The following is a 27845-nucleotide window of genomic DNA, read 5'->3' as shown; positions in this document are numbered from 1 at the left end:
TGTGCTCTTAAACTGTTATTACATGAAGAATATTTTACTCCTAACCACTTCAGATATTTTCAAGCATACTTCAAATTAAAACTTATTCAACCTAAAAAGGACAAGACTCTTATGAAAGCCCAAGCACTTTATTGGGAAATACTTAAAAAGCTTTTATAGATGTAAACATGTCATTCAGCCACAGTAAAGACTTGCAGTCACCCACTGGTAATTTCTGGAAGTTTTACTGGTACGAGCGTCTTCTATATTTGCATAATACATAAGGTATTAAAGGAACTTACATTAGTAATACCTTATTTCCATTCATTTTGAAACCAGTAAAATTCAATCAGTATAAAATCACATAAATCTATCACAAAATAAGGAAGGAAGATAATATCCAAACAGAAGATGTTTGTTCAAGACAATTGGATCATATTACGAGGGAGAGGCCTGGAATTTGCCATATATATTTGTGCTGTCTTCTCACTCTTATGTAGACAGAGCAGCAGGAGAAAAAGCTTAACTTTTAAGACACCTTGGATATCTATAAAGGTCAGGTTATTGCTGCAATTGCAGAACCAACAATCAGAATGCATCATATTTAAGTCTGAGTTATTTGAAGTATCTCCCTGTAAGAACTGTAGGCTGGATGTGAGCAATACTTTATATATATACATATTTATTTGAGCTCCACAGTCTGTCTTCTACAGCTTGCAATTTTCTCATGTTTCAGATGGCTGAAAGGGGATGCTGATGCTGACAGCTATCATCTTTTACAGACAAAGATACTGTATTTCATGATTAGGAAATGACTGCAGAGGAAGACACAATACCCTACAAGCACCAGATAAAGTCCTAGGCAATAGAAGTCAGTGATGTAGTTTAGTTATTAATAGTTAGATGACCTGACACTTCTCATGTTAGCTTACTGGGCCATATTAGTGTGGCTGTGACACTGCAAGAGCAGAGAGTGCAAGCAGAAGGGAGGGAATGAGATACCAGTATTTCTTTTGTGTATCAAATCCCTACTAGCACATAACACCATACTGGTACATCTTGTAACAGAACCTAACTTTCCATGGCATGTTTCCAGATCAGCATGCTGCAGACAAGCAAGAAAAATGAGGACTCTCCTGGGAATATAAATTCTGACATTCTTTTAATTTCACAGGCTTAACATTTTATACTATTTTTACATATACATGCACTTCAGTTCTGCCCAGAACAGTTGATTTCATAAGCCAACACTAACGAATTCAAAAAATCTTGCTCTTATCTGAGGCACTGGACGGGTCACTTTTCTATTCAAGACACAACTTCTCTTCTTTTAAATAATAAATGCTGCATCCAGCAGTAACAGTCCCCTTCTCCTGCACAGGAAGCCCAACACTGTCACCACAGTATCATTATTTCACTGCTCCTAAGAAACAACTGCCCTTCTAAAATGAAGCACCCAACCAACTAAAGAAAGTGTTTGTGGTAAATAATTTTAAATGTGGTAATATTGGCTGTTGCATATATCTGCTATTTTTCAGATGAAAAAACAATCAAAATAGAAAGAAAAATTCAATTCATCCAAATTCCAAAAGAGCTCAATATGTGTTGCATTCAGATGAGCTCTTTCAACATAGTTTAAGATGAAAGTTTTAGCAAATCACACACTCCATTGATTTTTCCCAGCTGCTCCCTAAAGACATTTTCTGAACCCTAATAATAGACTAATATATACTTATATATAATGGTAATGTAACCACTATGTATCTAAGTAATAGATTTAGTTATTTTTGCATGAAAAGTAGAGATATTTTACATGATATTTGATTACTGAAATTCTGTAAAATGATGAGAGAAATTTAGTAATGCCATTAGTTTCTAAGTAAAGGATTACTGCAACCAGAATTCAGATTCTCTAATATGAAGCCAAGGAAATCTCACATTTTTGCACAGTATTTTTTCAGTTTCCTCACAAGCATATGTTATCCTAGCACATAGTTAATAAAAATATCTTCCATGATAAAAAAGGCATTTTCAACTTCATAGACACTGCCAATTTGAGATCCATTTTACTTAAAAAAAACCCAAACAACTTAACATATCCACTACTGAATTTCACCTGTTTTAAGTAGCTGCCTATACAGTAGATTTTCAACTATGTTTTTAAAAGAAATTTTTTAAATTGCTGCAGTAGAAAATCAGCTGACATAATTTGCAAATGCAACACATAAAATGTCACAGGAATTCATTACCTATAACCTGTATCAGGAATAAAGGTAAATAAATGGGAAAAAAAATTCTAAAACAGTAATCATCAGGTTTGCTTTTTAAAAGTGAATCAATTTAAAAATAAATTTAACTTCAGGAAAAATTTAATAGGTCTAACAGCTGAATGAAGCACTCATTTTTTTTTTTTTTTTTAAGATAAAGAGCAGCAAGTAGAATCCAAGTTCTGTATCCAAAACCAGATATTTGGAAGTCAGGGAAAAAGGCTGGGAAGACACTGGGAGCTTCCAGATCTTTCCAAGCCTTTAAACTACTCAAAGACACAGATTTGTGTAATTTGAAACCCTAACTTCTGAGCAATCAAGAGTCCCCACAGCTGAAGCAAAATCTGTGAGGCTGAGGAAAAAGTGCAACTCAAGTAAGACAGTTCAGTCTTACTTGAAAGATATTATTGGCATTGCTTCCCAATGGAGCTTTGAAAGCCATCTTTGGGATGGAAAAGCCACAATCCTATTCCATATCTTTTCATGTGTAAGCAGAGTATACATTTTCATTGGTGTGAAATTAAATGGGAAGCTTTTCAAAGGCTGACGTGAGTTCTCACCAGTTTAAAGACATATACTTCATATACAATTTATTCTTCTTTTCTACACAATACCATTTTCCACTCCAAAGTTTTACATCAGAATAAGCACAGTACAAGAATTATTATTATGTCACTATCATCTTTAGGATTTTTGGTTTGGTTTTGTTAATCTGTTTGCTTATTTCCTTCAGGAGGAGAGGAAAAACTAAAAAAGGCTAAACATGATGGTAAACTTTCTCCACCTCTGACAAAATATATTTAAGAACACAGCAGGTCAGTGTCCTTGGTAACAGAAAAGGTGTCATTGCCAATACACTTTGCTCCTCCTAAGCTTTTCTCTCCATCGACTATGGAAGGCACCTGGGGAAATGAGCATCATTGGACTGAGATTAGATTTAAATTAGCATTTGGAATACTGTTGAAGAGCCATAAAGATTCTCTCTTCTTACACAATTTTGACATCTTATTTAGGAAAATGTAATTATTTTTTGTTACTGAGTTTTACAACAGCCAAACACAAATGATCTCCCAATTCACGAAGTCCATTAATCTGCTTTGCTCATAGAAGAGTTCATTAGGAACTGACAGAGATATCAAACAGATTACTGCAAGGTGGAGTTCTGCTCAGTAACATTAGTTTGGAATAGACACGTGTCTTCTAAATCAAAGTGGAGTTTGGCAGTAACTGTTGCAAGCACAAATTTTAAATAACTGGAAAGCAATGTACGTCTTGCTATTTGCCAGCCCAGAAAGTAAGTTCCAAAGCTATTACCATAAGAGGTTTTGCCCAGGCATTATTATACAAACAAATCAAAAGCAACAGAATAGTCTGGCTCAAAGATATTAAAATAAATTGATTTTTCTCATTACCTAAGTAAAGTTGCCCTGTTAGTTTGGTAGCAAAAAGATCCTCATCCCCTTCATCAGAGCAAGAACTCTGTGTTCCACCATAATTCTGTATAAATACTGCTCCAGAGGAGCATTACTCTGCTACACCCTCCTCTCTCCCTGAACTGCAGCTCCATAACTCCATCATCTCGGAATAAGAAAGCCCAACTGTGGTACAGAATCCACAACCCCCCCCCACACCAGTAGCAATGCAAATGTACAAGAAATTCAAGTGTTACTTCTTTACTTGTGTCAAAGCAATCACAGTCCACATCACAACCCTGGAATTTGTGAGATTCTTATTGTTCCAGCTGGAAATACAATGATGAGAAGTATGACAGAACTATAATGCTGTTTGTACTCATCACTCTTCGTGGAAAATTAGATCTTCAAATCTTAATCTTAACATTTTTCAATAGGCCCTTCAAGACTGGATCTGAATCCTGAAATATTTAATCTAATTAAGATGGTGAGGTTGCAATACTGAAAGCCTTTGCTCCTGGCTAATATGCAGCTAATAAGAATCCCTCTGTGTCTCTGTGTCATGTTGTTACTGTAGAGAAGGATGTTTTTTCCTTCTCACAGTATCTCTAGTTGCTAGAGAGTGAGAAAACACTATTACCTAAATAATGGCTTCAGAAGGTCTGTTTAAAGATTTGAAATACAAATTTACAGCACACCTTTCCTTTTCCTTCCAGAAAAAAGAGTTAGTTCTGCAGAGGATGAGTCAAGCCACCAGAAGAATTTTAGAGACTGTAAAGAAACAGGTTTTTAGCCTCCATCAGGTACCTGCTGTGTGTTTAGGTCTACATGATACAAACTCTGCCACATACAGAATCTTCTTGATTGATGTTAACTGGTAGATACTTTGTGATACCTGAAAATAGTTTCCCATAGAAAATAAGCAAACACTTATTCTGATTTGATTTACTATCTGAATTTACTCACAGAATTAGTTCCAAGAACTTGCAGCTTTGGTTCACCTGATTCCAGGAGCTTGGCCACCATATGAAGGAAACTTTCCACAAATGGTTTTATGCTTTGAGAATGGCAAGCCATTAGGAGCTGATCCAATGCCTCCATGGCAATTAAAACATACCTGAAATTTAATTAGACAGACTCAAATAAACACTTGTTTATCATTGTTTTATCATTGCCACAGTTAATTCAGTTTAGATACTTACTACTCAAAAAAAATCAGAAAACAAAGGGGGGAATGGCACATATTTTTGCATTATTCAAACATGAAAATTACTTGTATTCCCTACTTTCACGTTCTTTTATTTTTAAGGAGGGGGGGAATAGGGGGGCAGGGAGGGATGCAGGGAGAATAGAGTATTTTTAGAAAAGATGTCATAATACTTAGTGAGAGTAAATATAATTCAATTTTCTTTTCTAGCACAATTTATTTCATACTTGGAAATCCTGGCTTTCTAGTCTGTAGCTTCTCTGTCTGCCCAAATCCCAGTATGGAAAAGCAAACAACTTCATTCTCCTTCACATTCAGAAAACATACTAAGTAAATGGACAGAGTAAAGAAAAGAATAAAATTAATTACCCTCCAGAATAGCCATTAACCAATTCTATGAAGTTATAAAAATAGCCTTTTACATTTTGAAGGGCAGTAATGGTGGCCTGTGATGCATATTGCCACTTCCTAGAATCAGTATTTTCCTGCTTTATTTTCATTCTTTAAGAACATCCCTTTCTTTTAACTCTTCATTCTTTCAAATTTCCACTTCAAAAAAGACAGAGTTTTGAAGTCCATATTTAAATAAAAAATAGCCAAAGGGGCTCAAAAGACACATATCCCCACTTGCCAATACTCTGAATGACATTCAAGGGTGCACTCTATTGGATTTCTATGACAAGGGTTTGGTAGCAGGTGGGCTGCAGTGGTGGCTTCTGTGAGAAGACACCAGGAGCCGACTGTGACCCTCCCCATGGTCTCCCTGCACTGTGCTAGAGGTGGTAGAGGATTCAGGAGTGAAGTTGAGCCTGGGAAACAAGAGGAGTGGGGGAGCTTTTGTTTTTATTTTGGACTATCCTGATCGGTTACAACTTGGCAAAAATTAAATTAATCTTCTCCAAGTTGAGTGTGTTCCTCCCATGATGATAACTGCTGAGTGATCTCCCCGTTCTTGTCTCAGCCCAGCAGATCTTGCATCTCACTTGCTCTTCCTGCCAGGGAAAGGGAGTTAGGGAGCTGCTGTGTGGGCACCTGGAGGTCAGTCACACCATGAAGGGATAGGGACTGTTTTACTTCCTAAGCACAATCAGAACAAATATGATGAAATGTAGGTAGCTGATATTTTTAATTGTGTGACTTAATTCCTTACCCGTAGCGATGTCTGACAACATCTCTGCTCAGTCTCTCTGCCAGGTAAGCACCAATTCGATCCAGCTTTTCTGGTGCAGAAACTGCATAGAAAGTCAGCTTCTCCATATCAGCTTTAACAAGGCCATCCTAAAGACAGACATATGAAATAGAGAATAAATACTTCAGAGAGAATACGAAGCTTTTAAAGTATTTTTCCTTTGGTCTACTCAACTTTTAAAGTATGAGCCATACAGATGGAAATAAGTTAGTGGAAAAAAAAAATTACACTTTTGTGAAAAATTATCGATAGCTTAGCTGCAAAAGTCAGCAACACAAAGTAAGTAAAATAATTTTATTTTAAAAGAGTAAAATATTTTTATAGAAATGAAGTAACTATCTTCCACCATCTCTTCTTGAAGAGAGGGACATGTATTCCAAAAGAAAGTATTTAGTGAGATACGTCCTCAGTTTTAAGACACATTTTTTCCCTACTGGTACAATGTAAATTTTTTTTTCACATCCTCCACCCCCCTCTGCAAAGTGTATTTAATGCATAATTTTGATTCTATATCCAAGTAAGAATGTAGTTTAAATATTTAAATTCATCAGTGTCACATCTTGGACAAGAAGGTACTTAAAGGCTGAAAAAGATCAAAGATTTAGCTTACTAGTAACAATGTAAAATGCCATATGGACCTCCTCAGGTGAGGTTATAATTAAAACTATCAGGGGAGAACAATAAAGCTTTCTACCTTTCCCCTCACCCCTTTTTTTTTTTTTTCCTAGAAGTTCACAAAATCATTCTTTTCAAATATTTACTTTGAATCTTTAAACATACTCATTATTAATGAATGCATTTTACCATATCTTCTCACATTTCAGAAAAGGCTTTCAACTCAGCAAAACATCATGAACTTGGCTTGTGTCCTGCACTGACTCAACAAATATTAACAAAAGCAGAGACTAAGAAGTGCCAACTCAGAGCTACTGAGTGAAATTAAAGCTGAAGACTACTAGTGTAGGAATTCTGGGTGTTTCTACACCTCTATAAAACAAGTGGATTAAAATAAATAAATCTATAAAACTATTTGTTCCATGCTTTCAACATGCTGTATATACAAAAAACATTTTATTGAAGCAGCATCATGCAGACATACAGAGATACTCCTACTCACAGAGGTCTATCTAACCAGCACTCAGTAACAACATAAAGTACACAGATTTTATATGATATAAATCAAACATTACATAAATGCTGACCGATTTGCTTCCAATAAAAATTAACAAAATCTGATAACACATTTAAAAAAATACAGCAGCAGAAATATAGCTCTGGATTAGTCTGAACCACCATGGGATTATGTACAGATACTGGCATTACTAAATGGTATAACTCGAGGAACTTATTTTCAAAGAGTGTAAGAGCTGGGCTGTAATAGAAATCCAAGACTGCTCAAAAGAAATGAAAAATCTGTATATAAATAACTGAAGAAATTTAAAAACAGCAACAGCAAACCCCCTCTTTGGATCATGGCAATATAGTCCAACAGTAAAAAACTTACATGGTCAAACATAACAAAACAAGTGTTTGCAATTCTAAGTACTAACTAAGTTAAGTGCTACCTCTGTGGAATACTCTGCTTATTTAACACTCTTCCTCTGAACAAAACATTCCAGTTTGTCTCTTCAGCATGCACAGCCTTGCTATGAAAAGGGAATTGGATCAGTTGATTTATAGAGTTCCCTTTTCAGCTAAACTATTCTGCTAACCTCTCTTACAAAGAGCTGAAGCAGAATTTACTGTAAAATGTTAAAATAGAAGACAAAAAATTAAAAAAACCCATTGCTAGTGCATTAATTAATAACCAGAATTCTTCAAATGCCAAACTCTTAAAATTTTAAAGTCATCACTCACTTTTGGATCTTCAGGAAATATGTTATCTACCAGGCGCTTGTAGCGAGGCCTCAAAGCAGCACAACAGCAGCACACTCCTGCAGAGAGATTTATCAAACATAATTTAGAATTAAGTTTCAGGAACTCTGATATCTTTATTTGAAGTGTGTAGCTGATACTCAGGAAGAAAAACGATCCAGTGATTCAGCAAAAAAGCAAAATTAAGGTAACTGGAAATAAAGAAGAAGTCAAATATGGAAAACTACTATTACAGTGTAGTCCATGATAAAGTCTGCAAACATCTTGGGTACTAGAAATGTACCTGTTATCCAGCCATACTTCAAAACATGCAGAAAAAAATAAAATAAAATAAAAATTTTAAAAAAAACTACAAAATTGAGTAATGTTAAAACCAAGGCCACTTCATTGGCTGTTTTAATTCTGAATGATGACTTTAAAACATAATAACTAAACATCCATTATATTCACTGTTCTACAAAATAAATAAAAAAAAGTTAACTGTGTCTGCTTTACAAACCCCAATATAAAGCAATATAAACTACAGAACAAACTCTCCGTTTATTATCCCACTACATCACCAGCTATCAGAAAAAACGACGGTCACTTGATGTAGAAAAGGGAATTTTTCTCATCTCACTTTTCTACTACAAATACTGTACTCATAAATAAGGTAATCAAAACAATACATGCAACAGAAACCTACAAAGCATGCTTTGTTTTTCTAGCAATCAGTCCTACTAGAGTTTTTTGAATAATTTTAGTTTACATTAAAAAATAGCACTTGAAAAAATTCGGTATAAAAAGAAAATGGAAAATTTTTTTTGATATTTGACCAACTATTTTATCAGTGCAGATTTATTTCCAAGAAATTTAAAAGTTTTGACAAGGTTTGCAATGTTTCAGTGGTCATATTATCAGACTGAAACTTTAATCAGGTCTCAGATAACATTAAAGCAGCTCTGAGCACAAGAGCCAGGAGAAAATAATACACTGAATAATATTATATCAAGCGTGGATGTAGATGAGCCAGCATTCTGGTCTTGGAAATCCCAATATCCAGTGCAAAAAGTATAGGTAAATATCTTACAAATATCTTAATAAAGGTATCTTTTATGTACTTCAAGTAACAACAAAATACTTTGCTAAAAATAGTAAAAGCTACAAAAGCTTTTACTGCAAATCAAAATAGAAAAAGAATAATGAGTTTCTTATCAGTAACTCTGATGATTACAATTAACCTGTAAAATTTTCAGGCACTGAAGAAGTATTCAACAACTACATCAGAATTTGTATTTCTTTAATTAAGGTATCCTAGTATCCTTAGTCTTTTTGACAAAAACAAAAACCAAAACCAAAACAACAAAAAAAAAACAAACCCAACCCAAAACATTGTGCTCATAGTCTGACAACTTAATTCTTGCAAGATATTTAATAAAAAAAAAAATCAATGATACAGTTATGATTTTAAAACCAGTCTTTAAGTTCTCATCAGTGTTTTTTAAACTCAGTTTATGAGTAAAAGAGTAATGTATCACCATAAGATGAATGCAGATTTATGACAGCAGTACCTAACGCTACGAAAACAAAAAGCACTGTAGGAATAAACTGGAATACTGAGAAATGTTGCGTGAAATAGTACTTCTTTTACTACTGCCATATTTTCATACAACTAACTCCTGTTGACATTTCCTACTTAGAGAGGTCTGACCAATGTAAAAAAAAAAATTTACATTTTCATTAAAAATATAGGTACGAAGTACCTAAGGTCAAAGCTATTTCATGTGCCAATGGGAACAGTACCAAGGTGTTAAAAGCCTACCTGAATTAAAAGAGAAGTAATTCAGATCTGTACAAAGATCTTCTGCTGAGAGCAATATTGTATAACATTTTAGCAGTGAGTAAAATTGTGAGAAAGGAAGACTGGAATAATGACAGGTATATCACTCAGTATTGGGAAATTCAAGGGAGCCACTCCTAATCCACAAAAATTCTTGCAAATAATCACAATTTAAATCTCCAAACATTGTTATAGAACTGTGTTTATTACATAAATTTAAACATAAAACCTGTAAACAGCCCTCTGAGGGTTAGAAAACCTATCAGGTAACAGCACCAACTCATTCTGGCAGAACTGTATGTTCTACCAGACAGTTTCAGTTAATGGAAATATTTTTCAAACAGTGTTCTTCAAAGTTATGGCACACAGTGAATTTTGACATTATAAAAGGCTTAACAATAAGTATAGTGCATAAGATCTGAAAAATTTCTCACCTTGCCATTCTGGAATTTCAGGAGCATCCTAAAATTGCTATCTATTTATAGCACAGTTTCACAAACACACACCCCGAAAAAAAAAAAAAATTAAAATAATTAACTCAAACTTTTCTAAGATTTTTCTTGCATCAAAATATAACGCTAAAGTTAATATGAATGCGAATGTCATTAAGAACTTCCTATGAAGTACAATAAGTGTAAGAAAGCAAGTAAGAAAGCAAGAGTTTATCAAAGTTTTCAGCCTCCAGAGGTATTCTGAGTAGAAAAATTTAGGCAGAACATTATCAGAAAAAACTAAGTGACAGGCTCTCCAAAGAAATATTAAAAAAAGAAAAAGAAAAATGAAAGCCAAAACAATCAACAGTTATGAGACAGATTTTTATGGAAAAGTTATTAATCATCGCTCAGTGTTTTGATATAACCATGAAGGATTAGAAAACAGGAATAGGCTTGCAAAAATGTATGAATTTAAAAGAAAAAAAAATGAAACACACCACAAACACAAAATCAAGCCTTGACAGCATACAATAAAAACAGATTGAACTTTAAAAATTAAAACAAAATCTCAGTACATGGACCACAGAAGATTAACGCTGTTAAAGATGGATAGAAGCTGAGCAGTTGAAAATGGATTCTCTGTATTTTTGGTTTAAAATTTAACCCAGATAAAATAAATTTGTTTCACAAAAAAAGAGCTGCTTTGCCTTGTAGGTCTAGAGAACACAGACACTAAGCCAGGTAAAAAGAACATGTTCCATTTTCTGCATGTTTATCAATGAAAAATCCTATGACCGCTTCCTTTCAGTGACAGAAAGAATTGTATTTTAATAGCTTCCCCCTTGGAGACATCTTTACATCACTGGATACAGGTAAATATAAAGGTTACAGCAGTATCTCCAGAGAGGTTCACACAGTTACATGTCAGGCAGCCTAAAGCTTTACAAAATACTCATTCTTTACTTCCCAGCAGTGGGATTTTCCAAATCTAAACATGTATGTTCTCTTGTTCTAAAGGAATCCTGTAATTTGCATTTTATATGTTAAGACTACATATTTACTAGCTTTACAGGTCCTTCTTTTTACACATATTTATTCTACACAACAGCAGTAAGAACAAACAGTCCGCGTTACCAGAAAACGATAAGTTCACCTACCCAAACACATACACGGTCTTGGTTCAAAAGCAGAATTATAATCATAGGCTTTTTCTTGCTCAACAGTTGGAACTTGAATATACTGCCTCATCCTGGCTATACTTCACTCCCCGGGTACTCTCCTCTTTCCAGGACTTTGCTCTCTCCCACGAGCACAGGAGCCGCTACTTCCCACCAGGGCTCTGCAGTTCTGGGAGCTGATCTGATCAGCTCCGTGACATCTACATAAAGCCACCAAACACGTGAAAAACTTCAGTATCAAATTCTGTTAACAAGGCCAAACGCAAGAAAAAAAAAGAGTAAATGATACATTGTCAATGCATGAGTCACAGCTTAAGGAAGCAAACTCCTACAAAGCCAGTTTCACCACCTGAACTTCCCCAGAACACGCAGTTCAGTGTTGCTGTGACCAGAAGCAAAAATCAGTAGAGTTTCGGGAAAAACTGTGCCCAGTCAGCTGCCATGTATATAGAGGGATAAATATTTTAGCTATACACACTCACTTGGTCTTGCTGAAGAATGACCAGCGGAAAAAAAAAATAAAATAATTAAAAGAAAACATTAAGGCAGACTGTTGACAAAAAAAAAAAAAAAAAAAAAAAAAAAGCTTTTTAAACAGGAGGGTTTATCTCTAAGGTTAGAAGAGCACTTAAAATGATTAAGTTAATGAAATTAACAATCTATCTAATAACACTCCAGAATTTATGAAGCAAGGATTACAGAATTTAAATCCCTAACATCCTTGCTGACAAATATTATGATACATCACAATTTTGAATTAAGCAATTCTGAAGTTTCTGGCTGCCCGTTACTTCTCATCATTTTTTTCTTTGTGTTTACTTCCTACTTTTCATCCACTTTGGTGACAAAAATACAGGATTTTCACATTAGTATTTTTATATACCCTGGATATTGGAAGATGCTTTTAATAAAATCACAACCAATAATTTCCACTAAATAACAACTCCATAAAAATTCTAAACTTAAGGGGACTAGTGCTAATAAAGTAGCATTTACTGCAAATAAATGCAGAGAAAACACTGAGCTGCAAAGAAACTGTCACCCATGGTTTACTAAAGAAGCCCTAAGGCATGAATTAGAAAAATTCACATTACAATACAAGGAAGTTTTATTGCAACTGAGTTTGTGTGAACACTCGCTGAGGAATCTTAGTCATAAAAAGTTAAGAGAAAAACAAAACATTCAAGTTGGCTTTAAACATCAAAATACACAGGTCTGCCCATCAAGTTTAAAGCTGCCAGATCATTTTTGTTTATCAGAACCTAGCAAAACAGAAAAGAAAATGATTGTATTATTTACCTAATGGTAGGTTTTTTTTCTTGAAATTTTATCATGCTATCTAATATTGTTGTCATCTGTTCACAGAAAATTAACATGAACCATGATTTCATGTTCACTTACTGAATACTTTTTTTATGCCCCAAACTTGGATCTGGTCATCCAAATCCTCATTTTGTCTCCCGAGATTTTCTCCCAAGATTTAAAAAAGAGAGAAAAAACAAAACAAAACAAACAGAACACCCAAACCGAAACAAAAAACACTTATTCTATCACAAAAGAGTATAATTAACACAGGCATTTGAATCTACAAATGAATGAATGTTTTCATAATATCAAGGAACTGACCGGTATTAAAATTGCATTTGATTGCTCAATGTAACTGAATATAACTCTGTAAAAATTGAATACTTTTATACATTAAACCTTCTTTTACTTTTTCTATATCTGAGATGAGAAATCTAAAAAATTTGGTTCAAATATCCAGAGGGAAGTGCAAAAAATAACACTCCAACAACTAAACTAACTATATGTGTTAAGCTTTAAACTGTTAATATCAACTGATGCATTTAATTCAGAACTAGAACTCTTTTCAAGGGCATTCCCCTTCCTCTATCAAAAACAGAACAAATATTGTAGGACAAGGAAATTATTGTGGCCATATTAAGGAAGTTAATTAAAAATACTATGTAGACTGCTATAAAAGGAACTGCTGCTGCAGGGATGTTCTCATCAGCTACTGCAATGTCCCTGTTACACACTCCCAGAGAGAGCAGAGGACTCAACATTCAGACAGCATCATGTCCTATCCCCCAGATAAGCCTCTCCTCTCTTCCACCTCCCACCCCCTAGTACTATCTGACTTCTAAAAAGCTGGCTTCTAGACTCTCACCACCAAAATGCTGCAAATAAAATGTCCAACATGAAGATTAAATTTGTCTTGAGAGTATTCTTTTCAATGTCAAGTCCTGACACCCACTGCCTAGGTTTGGCAATTTTACATTTATTTTTAAAAATACATTGGTGCTCACAAAAATTGAAACAAATTTAAAAAAAAAAAACAAAACAACTATCTCCCAAGAACTTATTCTTGTAGTAGAGTTGTGAAGGTAATTATGAAGTTAATTCTGGTGTGATGTGACTTTCAAGGTGTTTTATACACTTGAATCAACATGGAGATGCACAGCATGATACACTAAAAAGCATGCAAAGTAATTGTAATATAAGCTTTTTGTGAAAATGAGAAATGACAATGCATGACAAGCTACTAGTAAGAAGTAGGAAAAAACCTACAACAACCTTGTCAAATAAGGCTTACCATTCAGCTTCTGCAATGAAGTATTCTTTACAGAACCATTAGCAATTAAAACAGCTCCCCAGGGAAGACATTATCTTTGGGATGTGCCTCTTAAAGACTTCTAATCCATTAAAAGGAAGTTTTCCATTACATCAGGTTCTCCGGTTGCATCCTTTTTCACAAGTTCACCACCTACAGTGTTTCCATCCTGTCTCCCCTTTCTCCCACCTTTGTTGTTTCACAGACTAACTTTGTTTTACTTGCTCATTTCTGTTCTCTTCATCACCGCCTCCTCCTTTCCTACTCTGAGATAGGACCAGCACTCTCTATTTTTAATACAGCATTAGGAATATCTAAAATTAATCTGGTTTCTGCTAAAGAAGCTCTACATCTTATTATAAATTTTTCTTCTTAGTTCTTGTCCTTACTTATAGTCCTATTAAGCTACCAATAACAAGGTCATCTACTTCCCACCAGAGCAATAAAAAAAGGAAATTTTGTCACTCTGACTTAAGAAGACACCTGGAAAGACATACACATATATTTCCTAGAGCTCTCTCCATCACAGCTGGGACAGATAACCTGTTCACATCTAAAAAACAGGGGGTAAAGTCCAGCTTTCATTCCTGCTTTCTCTATGGGCTTCCCAGTCAGGAAAAGAGATCTAGGTGACAAACCCAGAGAAGAAAAAAAGAAAAAGGTTTTTCATCATGATACTCCTATTTCTAAACAAATACTGATTTCATAGCAAGTTGTTTCATAAGCCAATAAAAAATAGGGACATAAGCGAACGACTGGGCTAAAGGGGAAGGGGAGGGAAAAGGAGGCTCATAGGGTTTGGTGTAATCTCTAAAGCACACGACCTGGCATTAATCCTCCATCCAGACAAGCAACAGATCACGGAGCCGATTATAAGAAAAGGTTGACAAAATGTTCAATGTGCTTAAAGGCCTCATCCAGTAACACAATGAACCAGTAGGACATCCTTTACCTACTATTTAATTTGGAATAAAACACAACAGTCTCCTCCTACATAACACAAATCTTTTGATCCATCTCTCCCTTCCAAATAGTTGGCTTCTGTTTTGCTACAAGAATTCATCTGGATTAAGCCTCTAAGGAAGCACCCCTTGTATGCTGTATTTTGAGGATGAGAGCAGAGGAAAAGAAAAGACCATCAACAGAAGTCAGGACAAGAGCCTGAGTCTGGATACAACTGTAGGCAAAGCACTGGGACTTGTTGAAAGTCTATTAAGCAGAGGCCTAAGCAAAGCAAACCATGTAGCAGTGACTCTAGAAATTACACAAGCTCCCTTTGTAAATGTGGTCATGTTCCAATTAATGGTACATTTGAAGTCAGGCTTATGGAAGCAGTGCACATGGATGGATTAGAATCCCTTGGAACACACACCGCCACCCAGACAGTTCTGTCTTTCAGCAGATGTCTTCATGTCACCTCATGAGACTCCACCTGGAGTAGTGTCCAGTTCTGGAGCCCCCAACACAGAGAGGACATGGAGCTCTTGCACCGGTCCAGAGGAGGGCCATGAAGATGACCAGAGAGCTGGAGCACCCCTCCTGTGAGGACAGGCTGAGAAAGCTGGGGTTGTTCAGAATGGAGAACAGAAAGCTCTGAGGAGACCTTGTAGCAGCCTTCGAGGTCCTGAAGGGAGCCTACTTTTGGGAAAGCTGGGGAGGGACTTTATATATGGTCATACAATGACAGGGCAATGGTTTAAAACTGAAAGAGGGTAGATTTAGGTCAGAAATTAGGAAGGAATTCTTTACTGTGAGCATGGTGGGAGATTGGGACAGGCTGCCCAGACAGAATTGTGGATGTCCCCTCTCATAAAGTGTTCAGGATCAGGTTGCCTGGGGCTTTGGGCAATCCAGTCTAGTGGAAGGTGTCCCTTCCCATGCAGGGGTGTTGGAACTTTATGATCTTTAAGGTCCCTTCCAACCCAAACCACTCTGTAATTCTGTATTTCCTCACATCTTAACAGCTTTCCAGAAGTACAAGGAAGGAGTACAGCTTTAGTATAACGTTATAGCTAAGTGTGAGGTTGAAACTTCTTACTCAGTCTTACAATGAAGAATGAGTAATCTTTCTCAAGACACAATTAAAGACACTGGATACTCATTTCATGCCAAAGTACAGACCTTAATCAGCAAGATACTGTAAATTGTCAAATTCAGAAAAACAACTGTGCTCTTCTTAAAAAAAAATAAAAAAGACCGAAACCTTTAACACATCTCAAGTTGGCAATGAAAAGGAAGGCTGAGTTATACAGGCACAAACTATTTTTTAAATCTTGGGGTCTCAAATTCTACTCAGATTACATAGTACAAATCTGGTTTTTATTAGCCACTGAATTTAGAAAGAACTAAAAAAAAAAAAACGGTTATTTTGAAATCAAGTGTTTACCTTTTATTACAAAATTGTTTGGGATATTGCCCATTTTTACAAAAGATTAATTCTTACTGCCATGTTTCTAATTGAGAAAAACAATATTTGCAAGAAGACAAAATTCTTAAATACAAAAGACCAGTACTTCAGTAGCATTCACTTCATGAGCTCAGTTATTTGCACCTGGAAATTATCAGTGCTAGATAGTTCTTTACCTACAATGAAACCTTACTGTTGTGACTTAAATGATGCAATTGGCTACTGCAGTATTCACTCTACACATACACATTTACTGATTTAAACAAATGTTCAAGGAAACAGCAAGCACTGCATAAATAGATTTAATCAATTTGCTTTTTATACTTTGGCAAATTAACAAGTTTCCCAGTATACCAGTGACTAGCTTGTCCAAAGATTCTTAAATATACCTGTCGAAGGCAAAGAATCTATAATTGTTTTAAGTTTTGAAATGTAAAGAATTGTGACTTGTCCCTTTTGTTAGAAAATTTCACCCTGTCCTCCCGATGGGTACCAGAAGGCTTGTATTCTTTGTGTCATGGGACACATCCTTGGCCATATCAGCTACAAACAGAATTCACTTCAGAGAAATTAACTCTACAAAATGGAATCAAACAGAACTTTGGATGTTCAGCTAAGCACCTTCAGAACAACAAAAGCTGTAGATGTTCACTTTGGGACATGATGATTACCTGAAATCTACAAGTTAGTAAATGAGGACAAGTGTCATTCATCTACCTACCCCAACTTCCAACTCATTCCTAATTCCTGTGGGATTTAATCTTGAATTATGTTAACTTTCCAGAAATGAAACCAATGAAGTTGAAAGCCAAGTCACACACACAGCTAACTTCCATTTTCACCACTTCACCTTGTACCTGATTCTCTAAATCACTGGGGATCCTAGTGGTTGATGATGGGAAAGTCCAAAGAGCATGTACAGCAAAGGCCAAAATGTTTTTAAAAGCAATTTATCCCAGTCTTTCCACAGAGACTTAATACCCTCCTCCAAAAAAATTTTTCATTGCTGTCATGCATAAAAAAAATAGTGCACTTGCATGCATGTGCTCACAAGTAACAAGTCTTAAAGAAATCCATGCAGATTCATTAAAGAATATGGAAGTCCATAGGTCCATAATAGTCCAAAAATTTCATTTTAGTATAATATTTGCCTTTAAGTTAAATATTTAATTAAAGTCAGGGAACATAGCCAGTAAATGGGTCAGCTGTTTCTGAAAAAAATCTCATTATCAGCCAAATTGTATTTCAAACATCTGATTAAGTGTGGATATCTGAAAAATAAGGTCCAAAAAGAAAACAGCCTTAAAAAAATCTTTTAATACATGATTTAGCTATGCTTATTTTTTTTCCTTAAGCATTTGTAATGTTTCAATCAAAATACAGGCAACAAAAGAACTGACAAAACAGACTCAGAAATATTCTAAATGAAATTATATGTACAAATTATTGAAGAGAAAAACTAAGAGCAAACTTGTGACAAATGAAAAACATGTAATGACTCTACTGAAAAAGTTACCTGGTTACAAGTTCTTTAGTTTTACTTTTAAATAAAAATACTACTTCATCTTTTCATCCATGGTTTCCTTGTGATTAGGTACAGCTAAATCAGTTACTGTAATAGCTCTGGCTCCTAGCAATCTAATCCTATTGTATTATAACACTAAGAAAACATATCTGCTTTTTCAACATTTCAGAACTTGCACTTCAACTTAAGATGAAGGCACTGTGCTTGTAACTTGCATCAATGCCCATGTTATTTGCACAAGAGGAGCTATACATAAAGTTACAGCTACGAAGAATGTAATGAAAAGCAATGCTTTGATAGGGTTGCTGCAGCACCTATCAAGCAGTACACCTGCACCACAGACCAGATGTCAATATGATTGCTATGCCACAGTTATTCAAAAACAAGCACTTACATCTTAAATGTGCAGATTTAAAATTTTCTGTTTATGAGCTATTACCATATTGAGACTAAAGCTTTAACACTGTTTCATTAAGGACTCAATGCAGCACTATATCCCCATGTTCTTAAACCCCAGCTCCCTCAGCCCTTCCTCACAGGACTTGTGCTGGATCCCTTCACAGCCTCCTTCCTCTTCTCTGGACCTGCTCCAGCACCTCAATCTCCTTCCTGAACTGAGGGGCCCAGAACTGGACACAGGACTCAAGCTGTGGCCTCACCAGGGCTGAGCACAGGGGCAGAATCCCTTCCCTGGACCCGCTGGTCACACTGTTCCTGATACAGGCCAGGATGCCATTGGCCTTCTTGGCTACCTGGGCACACTGTTGGCTCATGTTCAGCTCCCTGTCAATCCAGACTCCCAGGTCCCTTTCTGCCTGGCTGCTCTCAGCCACTCTGTGCCCAGAAATGCAGTAATCCAACCAGGATCAACTACTGCAGAGACCAGCAGAGATGGCTGAGACGAGGTTAAATGAGAAGAGCATCACCTTTGGTTAACTGTCTGTTTATTTCTCTCTCCCAATGCAACATTCCAGTTCTGACCCAATGCTTATTTTTTTGGATGGTTAAAGCATTAAGGGAGATTAAAAGTAGATTGTCCTGCATATGGTTTATGTACAAAAACTTCAAGACTGGCTTCTATAGAGTCTCTAGGAACAGTTAAGGTCCCCAGGAAGTCTCCTTGATTTCAAGGGCAAATACTTTGAAATCTTAACACCAATTCTAGCAACATATTTCATCAATATAACCAGAAAAGAATCCTGTGGAATCTCTATAGAATCCTAAACTGGCAGGCATCTTTCCCTTCCACACGCTACAAAGCAGAAGTCTAAGTCTGTCTCTATGTACACTATGTACACTCTATGTACTCTATAAATTACAAAGTACAACTAGCCACAAATTGATGCTTGCTTGCATTAGTATCTAATCACACCTCTTTATCACCAGATTTTTTGTAAGAAAAACATTGATAGCACTGTTACTTTGTAAGAACTTAAATACACCTGCATCTGTTAGGTTATCTTCCTTTCACTTAAAAAAATCAACTAATACACAACAGAAGAGAAATAAATCATAGATTCATAGAATGGTTTGGGTTGGAAGGGACCTTAAGATCATCTTGATATAACCCCCCTACCATGGGCAGGGACACCTCCCACTAAATCAGCTTAAATGGGTCTGTAGTTCCAAGTGTTTCACTACAGGTAAGCCTTGCAACCAGTTGGTTTGGTCTTGGTTCCTCATGACTGTAGTAATGTAAACTACACATGCATTACAGCAAATACTGTTAATAACGACCCTTGGCATAAGTATATTTGTTTTCGAAAAAAATTTAATTTTTCATTTAAAAAAAACACAACTCTCCTTCACAGTAAAAGCAAGATTCATGATAAGGCCTTACCAGTACTAATTATTGCAATGAAAACAGCAGCAGCTTGTTGCATTACAGAGGCTGAACCTCAGAACAACTGGAATAATTTATGCCAGCTGCTTCTTTTATAAAGATTTACCACATATATTTGCCACTATTTTGTTAAAAAACCTCATGTTAATGTAGAGGAATAATTTCAGCTATTTACCTCAAAGGCAGAAAACATCTAAATACTCCCAGTAAGGTATTGTACATGAGTTGTTCAATCAACACAGCCAACATATCCAAGTATTTTCACAGTTCCAGAATAGCCATTTGTGTAAGTGTGAGCATGTAACAAAACCTAGAATTAGTGTAAGACATTTTTAAGTACTCATCACAGCTTACAACAAAGGCTCCAACATTTGTGAAATTCATTACAAACCCATCACTAATAAGCATTCAGTATGACTTGTACTGTAACTTTATCACGTCTGCTTTATTCAAAAACAGAATTTCACTAGGCAGGATTTTTCTAAATAGAAAATTGAAAAATCAATTAAAAAATTAGTTTAATATTATTATAACACATTTCGTAATTTGAGCCTTTGTGTTAAAGAAATTTGCTATTCTTCAGGGTAAATAATAATTTGATTCTTAGAAAGATCTGCCTCAAAAATCTCATGTCACATAAGATGCTAAAATTTTGTCTTATCACTTTATATTGTAAATAGCAATTCTGTCTTCCATAGGCAATACTTATTATTTTTCAAAGACGTGATTATAGCTATATCAGAATCTTTTCATCTTCTGAGTACAACTATTTCAGATCATACTTGAAATCACAGAATTCACCAACATTAAGCAATAACTTCTTATAGAAAAGGAAAATGCAGAGCCCATATGAGGTTCCTCTAAAGAATATACAAAGATTTACAAAGGCAGAAGCTGGATAATACTGAGATCTTAAGCATGTTAGAAACACAACAATCATCATAATTTGGCTTCTTTTCCAGTTTAATTTTGGTAAAATATTTAATCCCCAGAGAAAATAACACAATACCACTAAATCCTGTCTTAATGTAGGCAAGGTAGCAATACTTACTGCCAGGCATTGTTTATCAGGAATCTGTCTTCAATTTTGCAAAATATAATAAGCTATAAAGAAAACAAAAAATTAAGTCAAGACAATTGTTTTAGACAATTTAAATTCAAATGTACACAGAAATGTATGCAGAACCAGGCAAAGACACATGCTTCAGCTCCAATATCAAAGAAGCTGTTACCACAGAAACCCAGGTATCACTTCAGCTGACCAGACTACGTGTAAGTTTTGACACTTCTTGAAATTTAGTCATTCTGTTCTTCCATCTGATGCCTGAGTAAATATTCTTCTCTGTATTTATTGGGATGACCTTTGGAACTGACACTGTTTAGGAGGTTAGATGACGTGTAGCCTTACAGGACACTTGCACTTCAAATGTAAATCACAGCATTTTTCTCTTAAAATTCCTTTGGAAAGGTTTCAGGTTCCATACGAAAACCAAACCAATGCAACAAAAGTGATGCTGAAAAATCTGTAAGTGGCATTTTACAGGACATTCTTCTCTGAGTATCAAAATATACAGACTTTTAGATCAGAGAGCCAAGTACTACAAACAGTAGCTGCTCAAAGGATTTTTAATGCAATTAGATATTTTCATACAATTAACTCCATGAAGTTACAAAATCTATTTTGGGGATAAAAATAGCCTATTCAATTAATTAGTATTAAAATACATATCATTTGAAGAATCTTCTAAATTAAAGTAACACATTTGGGTTTTATTAACTGCCAAACACAACCTTGCTGCAAATGTGCCATTCCAGAAAAAAAAAAAAAAAAAAAAAAAAAAAAGTCAATTAAAGAGATCAAGTATTGCTATTTTCAAAGCCAAGGAAAAAAAAACAAAACTAATGTTCAGATTTTTTAAAAATCCAGCTAACAGCTGTTGATACATGAACACCAAAAAACTATAATCTCAGACACTGGTAATGTGAGAATAAATATTTGGTCACAAAATATGTCTTAATGAGCACACACCGAAGGAGTGTTCAGAGATGCTAAAAATAAACTTTATTCTCATCGTATACATATTTTAATCAGAGGTTGTGATTTGCTGATAGCAACTGTGATTAAAAATAGTGCTTCAAAGTAATTTATTTAAAATATCCTATCCTTTTTAGAAGGTTGTACATCCCTCTCCCAGGACAATGTTAGAAGCAGTGTAATTTTACCAAAGGAAACGTGCTGTGGGTTGTGATGTTCAACAGACATGTGGAAAAGTAAAATCTCTAATTTACAGTGGGGTTAAGAATTTTGCTGAGATTTACTGACATATTAGAGCAAGAAGATACAAAGAACCTGATGAGAGGTTCAAGGGAGCCAAGTGCCAGCGACTCAGCATTTTATTGACCATCACTGGTAATCAGGAATTTAATACATTTTGCTAGGACGTTTTCACTGCTGCTGCTAGCAAAGTCAACCTACTTTAGAATATATTAATGCAGAAAAAGTTGTATGAGCACCTAAACCAGGCTCAAATTGAAGGTTTTTTATTTTGTTTTTAAATTTTCTCATCCCTTTATGATCTGTTACAGGACCACAAATTGATTATGGAAGTGGCCTGGCTTCTACATGCAGAACAGACCACACACAATTTCCTCTCCATAAACCCTTCAACCCCAGGCTCATTAGGCCCAGAGCAAAGTTTAGTTCACAGATGATGATATCTTTTGAAGTAGAACAGAATTAAAATAAAATAAGAAGCTTCCTACCATGGATCTGCTCTGCTGTTTGTCATGGAATTAAATTTTACATCTCAAGAGACGGAAAAAAAAAATCTAGAATCTGCTGGAGTAGAACTTGGCTACAGTAAGAAAAAGAGAAATGGCAAACTATGAGATATAATTTAGTTTTCCTAAATAGTTTAACACTGTTTAACATATACCATGTCATTTTGTGATATTTGACAGCTGACCAGAAGCCAGTTAAGGATGTTATGTAGCTATACAATGTCTCCTGCACCAAAGCAACCAACTGTTGGACTTTAAAGAGGTAAATAAGAGTCATGTCTGGCTTTTTGCAGAGGACTGAAAGTTATTTTGTCTTCCTAAGAATTATAATACAAGCTGAATCCTACTGAATGCACCACAAAAGGCAGATCAGCATTTTATTTTTCTTTTGTCAAATAAGAGTCATTTTTCTTAAAAAAATAATAAAGAAAAAACATCTAGTTTCAAGGAGATTCTACACAATTTGGCTCGGATAAGGAAATCCAAGTTTTATTTATTTTTCTATCAAGTTGAAGCACCCTTAACATAGAAACCAAAATACACTTCGTTCTGCTTATTGGTTCCTATTACCTGCTTCCTGAAGCCATATGTTTACATGTGATTTTTTGTCATTACTTTAAATAACCTGGTATATGGAATTAAAGGAAAGTTTATAAGCAGAAAGTATTTCATATTATCACATGATTACATAAATAGCACAGAAATCCATAAATGGAACAGACATCTTTTTCCTGTCTGCTTTAAAACAACATAGCTCTGAAAAAGATCTAAAATGGAAAAATGTATATATCCTTGTGCTACAGGAAAAGAAATAGAAATTAGCATACCTAAATTTTTGTATTCTCAAAGTCCACGATGGTGTTTTTCTATTATTCAACACTAAAAATTATTTACTTGATTTTGAGTATTCAAAATGAAACTGCCAGCTGGGCACCTAGCCATTTGTCCAAATCAAGCCAAATATGCATTTAAGCATCTATGACAGTCAGGCAACCCTAGACAGAAATGAACTGAAAAATTAAAAAACCACTGCACATTAGTTTTTACAACACTTGGTTCCCCACTTATATTTCCTAGTTGAAAAATTAATCAGTGCCTTTAGATTTCAAGGTAGGCAAATGGCCAATGCAAGATTAACAAGTCACATGCTCATTCCTAAATATAGACAGGCTCCAACTACAATTCCAAGAATCAAAAAAAAAAAAAAAGTAATATAAGATAGATTTACCAAGCACAGTGTAATTCTGCAAAAGTACCTGACTTTATCTGGAATTAGTTTCTCAGGAAGAGAAGACACACATGAGCCTGGATGTATCAATGAGGCTGCCCTGTTCTCTCACCCAAGAGTGTTCAGCTAAAGGGGCCCATCTAAAAGAGTATTTATCCTGCCACATCCTAGAGAATTCAGTCTTGGGCATATGGTTTTAGGACAAGAAGAACCCTGCAATTAAATAAGTGTTCCTTAGCAACACTTCCCACCATCTCAAAACCAAGTTTAACCCAATATCCATTTCACTGACAAAAATAAAATCACCATTCCTATGCCTAGGTTTATATATTATCAGTGGTGGTTAAAAATCCATCAGATAAAGAGGTTTTGCTCTGTTGCAACTATGGAAAACATTATTTGCTTTTACTTGGGGAAAAAAAAAAAAACCAATAACAAACCCTACTAACATAAAAAAACCAAAACATCTTCAAAGATTTCATTACCAAATGTGCAGACTGAAGCCACTGATACCAAACAAATGTGTCTCTAAAATGCACATTTTACAATTTAAATACCATAATTAGAAGTGTAATATCCTTTCATTATACTTGAAGATAAATTGCCACGTCTGATTAATATTCTAAAGTGTCCTTCCACTTGCATATATTAAAAAATGTTTATTCTTTTCTCTTGCACAAGTTTGGATTAGAAGTAGGGAGAAATTACAGCTCATCATCAGTTGCAAGCATGTTCATAACAGGATTGTAAACTTAAATATTTAATCTTAAACCAGCTATTTAATTACAAACATTATTCTAAATCCCTTTTTTTTTTAGACTTTTTCCGCATTCTAGCAGCATTTTTTATAAAAATTTTAAAAATGTTATTAAAAGGCTTAAGTAAATCTTACACACATCAGGGCACTACAATCAAGATTTCAACCCCAAACCACAAATGAAATTAATGAATTCATTTCACTATGTGAAATTTTACCACAAAGGCAGCAGGATTATAAGATTACCTTTTACCTTGGTTTTAGCCAACCTACTCAATTTGTACAGCAACCTTTTGATGAAGTTTTACAAAGTACAACAGCTGGGCTAGGGAACTAGATATGGATACAGGTCTGTTTCTAAGCTACAGACTTTTCCACTAGTTCTCCACTAGATCACAGAGATCTCTTAATCCACACCAGGATCTTTTTTTCCTAGTATCTAAACTCAAAGTACTATGGAATAACTTCCATACATGAATTCAGGTTAATAAAAGACAACTTGAACTATAATTAGAGCTCCTTAGTTATCTAAATTAACACCTCAGTTATCTAAAGCATGGCTACATGCTGCACAATTAACTTTAAAATAAAAGATGAAGCTCACAATGTAGTCCTTCTGAAAATTTGTATTGTGTTCTGTTAATGCTTGGCAATTCCTCACTGTCTTATGGTCCACTGGAAGAAAACCAGCTCAGGGAAGTCCCAAAGCCACTGGTCCTCCACTGCTTCACTGCTTTCTTTACTGATGCCGCAGGAGGTTCCTGACCTCGCCAGACAGGACTGACTCCTGATCATTCGGGTTTGACTTCGGACGGCTCGACGGAACGCCTCTGCCTCCGGAGGAGCGTCGTGCAGGCACCGCTCCATGGTGGCAGGGGTCCCACCCGGCTGTATTAGGGTCCCACTCCGCGGTGGTCCCACACGGAGGTGGCAGGGATCCCACCCGGCTGTACCAGGGTCCCACCCCGCGGGGCAGGGTCCCACCCGGCTCTATCAGGGTCCCACCCCGCGATGGCAGGGGTCCCACCTGGAGGTGGCAGGGACCCACCCGGCTGTATCAGGATCCCACCCCGCGGGGCAGGGTCCCACCCGGCGGTGGCAGGGTCCTGAGAGGCAAAGGAGCCCCGCTCGCTATCAGCCGCCTCCCGGGACAGTTCTGCAGTGTTCGGCCCGCCGGGAACGGCGCTCAGCAGCGCCCACCGGGGCACGGGAAGCGGCTGCCGTGCTGGCAGCCTGCAGGGACCCCATGCTGCGGGCTGTGGCGAGGGTCTGCGGCTCCTTCTCCCCACTGCCTCCGCCAGCCGCCCCGAGGGTCCCGGTGCTGCAGCTCAGCCCCAGACTCCCGCTGCCCGCCCCCCCCGAAGCCTGTCCTGAGCGCCCGCCCATCTGACGCGGGCTCCTCGCTCCCAAACGTGGAAAATGGGGAATGGTGGGAAAGAACTGGAAAAGGAGACGGCTGTGAAGGTGAAGACAAGGAAAGGGACCGCTTCCTGGCTGCCCCAGACTCACCTCAGCCACCTCTCCGACCCGGTCTAGCGGCCGCCATCTTTGCCCCCACCCCTCGCAGTAACTTGCTCGGGGCGCAATGCACGCCGGGAGCTGTAGTTCCGTGGGGAGCCCCGCAGGGGATTTTCTCGGCCCATCTCCCCACACACCGAGTAACAAGGGCTCACGGCGAAGTCTGCACAGCCCTGACACAGCTCGACGGCTCTGGGACAAGCGGCCGCCGATGCAGGGCGGATCACGGACCCGGACAGAGAAGGGCACCGCGGGAGGACACAGCTCCCAGCCGCCTTTGCTACGCAGGCCCGCCGGCGCCTGAGGCGAGGCCAACCCGGCCCGCCTCCTCGTGGCGGTTCCGGGGGATCTGTGGCGGCACCGGTGTGAGCTTTGGAGGCTCTGGTGCCGGTTCTGTTTGCCCGGCTGAGCAGAAGCCCCGTTGCTGGTGCGCTGTGTGAAGGTGCTGTGCTGCCGCTGGCACCTTCGTGTTCCTGTGAGGGGTGGCGGGTGAGGTGTGTGAGGGAAAGTGCTCGCTGTGAAGGTGCCCGAGCAGCAAAGGGAGTTTCTTTAAATAATGTGAAGAACAAGTTTGGCTCCAAAACAGCGTGTTGACACATGGTCATAGCATCATATTGGGATTGGGAGGGACTTCTAAAGGTCATCTAATCCACCCGCCCTGAGGTGGATCTTCAACTACATCGGGTTACGCAGAGCCTTGCACAGCCTGATCTTGAATGTTTCAGGAGATGGGACATCCACCTCCTCTCTGAGCAGCCTGTGCCAGTGTTTCACCACCCACACTGTAAACAAAAAATGTCCTTTCTCTAGTAAAAGTCTTCCCTGTTACTTTAAAACCATTACCCCTTCCCCTACCACAACAGGCCCTACAGTAGAGGAACTCACGTGGTCACTTCCATGGTTTGTGGAATTCACATGATACTGATCCAAGGCAGCATAACCTCGGGATCCATTCTCCTTGAAATAATAGCACTAGCTTTAAAATCTGGTGTTTGTGATGCCTGATTTTCTAGTCAGGCAATGGAATAGTGAAAAGTGTGTTTCCTGCTATAGATAGTGTCTTCTGAAGGAAGATGTGCCCATCCAACTGTCATGTTAGGTGAAAGAGTCAAACATATTTTCCACATTTGAGTTTATGTATTTCATTGATGTCAGTCCTGCTTGTTACATCTGGTGAAAAACTAACATTTAATTTTCTAATTTTTTTTTTTTTTAATTTATTTCCCTTCCTTTCACCAATGGTAGCAACAGTGTTTCTGACTTGTTTTTCTTGAAAATAATCCCTAGAAATGCAAAACTAGGAAGGTGAGATGTCTCCATGCCTCATAGTTTTCAGCAGTGTCCGAAACATATTAATTTAGGAAAATTATTGAGACTATCACATGTGGGTGCAAGTAGGGGAGTTAAAAGTATAAACTAAAGTCTTTATTTGATTATATGATTTCTGAAATGCAGCTTATGGATTTGAATTCTTGGGGCAAACATATTGAAAGTAATAAAAAGTGAACAGTCTGCTTTCCATAGCTATGCTTAAGGTCACTGCCTATGAAGCATAACTCATTGGGATTAGAGGGCAGTTTATTAATGTTTCAACCAGCAATTTGTCAGCACTGAGAAACTCCATATAGCAACATTTGTCCTTCAAGAAGAGCTGGTGGTGATTGTTCTTGTAGTTCTTTTTTGATATGTAGAAGAAGGTTTTAATAAATTTTTCATCGGCCAAAAATACAAATGAGTTATCATGATCTTGACTCAGCTCATGAAAGATGAAGCTTGAATTCAAAGATCATTCTTCCAGCCATCAGCTCAAGG

General features: G+C 36.8%; 1 protein-coding gene across 8 annotated transcripts in view; it reads right to left on the bottom strand.

Annotated features, from left to right (window-relative positions):
- The window catches only part of EFR3A (EFR3 homolog A), a 71622-nt gene extending 45535 nt beyond the window's left edge, over positions 1-26087 (bottom strand). For 3 of the 8 annotated variants that reach the window (XM_071738402.1, XM_071738400.1, XM_071738401.1), the window contains exons 1-4: positions 20801-20865; positions 7912-7988; positions 6016-6143; positions 4625-4775 (exon numbers count right to left, since the gene is read on the bottom strand). In XM_071738402.1, coding sequence (XP_071594503.1) covers positions 4625-4775; positions 6016-6143; positions 7912-7988; positions 20801-20810 — 366 coding nt within the window. In that variant the 5' untranslated portion in view covers positions 20811-20865. Of the gene's footprint in view, positions 1-4624; positions 4776-6015; positions 6144-7911; positions 7989-11339; positions 11476-20800; positions 20866-26024 lie in introns of those variants that run through there. The other 5 variants (XM_071738403.1, XM_071738404.1, XM_071738398.1 and 2 more) reach the window with 5 other exon arrangements.
- Between the last annotated feature and the right edge of the window lie 1758 nt (positions 26088-27845).

Source organism: Heliangelus exortis, chromosome 2 (assembly GCF_036169615.1).
Source record: "Heliangelus exortis chromosome 2, bHelExo1.hap1, whole genome shotgun sequence".
NCBI classification, from domain to species: Eukaryota; Metazoa; Chordata; class Aves; order Apodiformes; family Trochilidae; genus Heliangelus; species Heliangelus exortis.
This window is presented reverse-complemented; position numbering and strand designations above follow the sequence as displayed.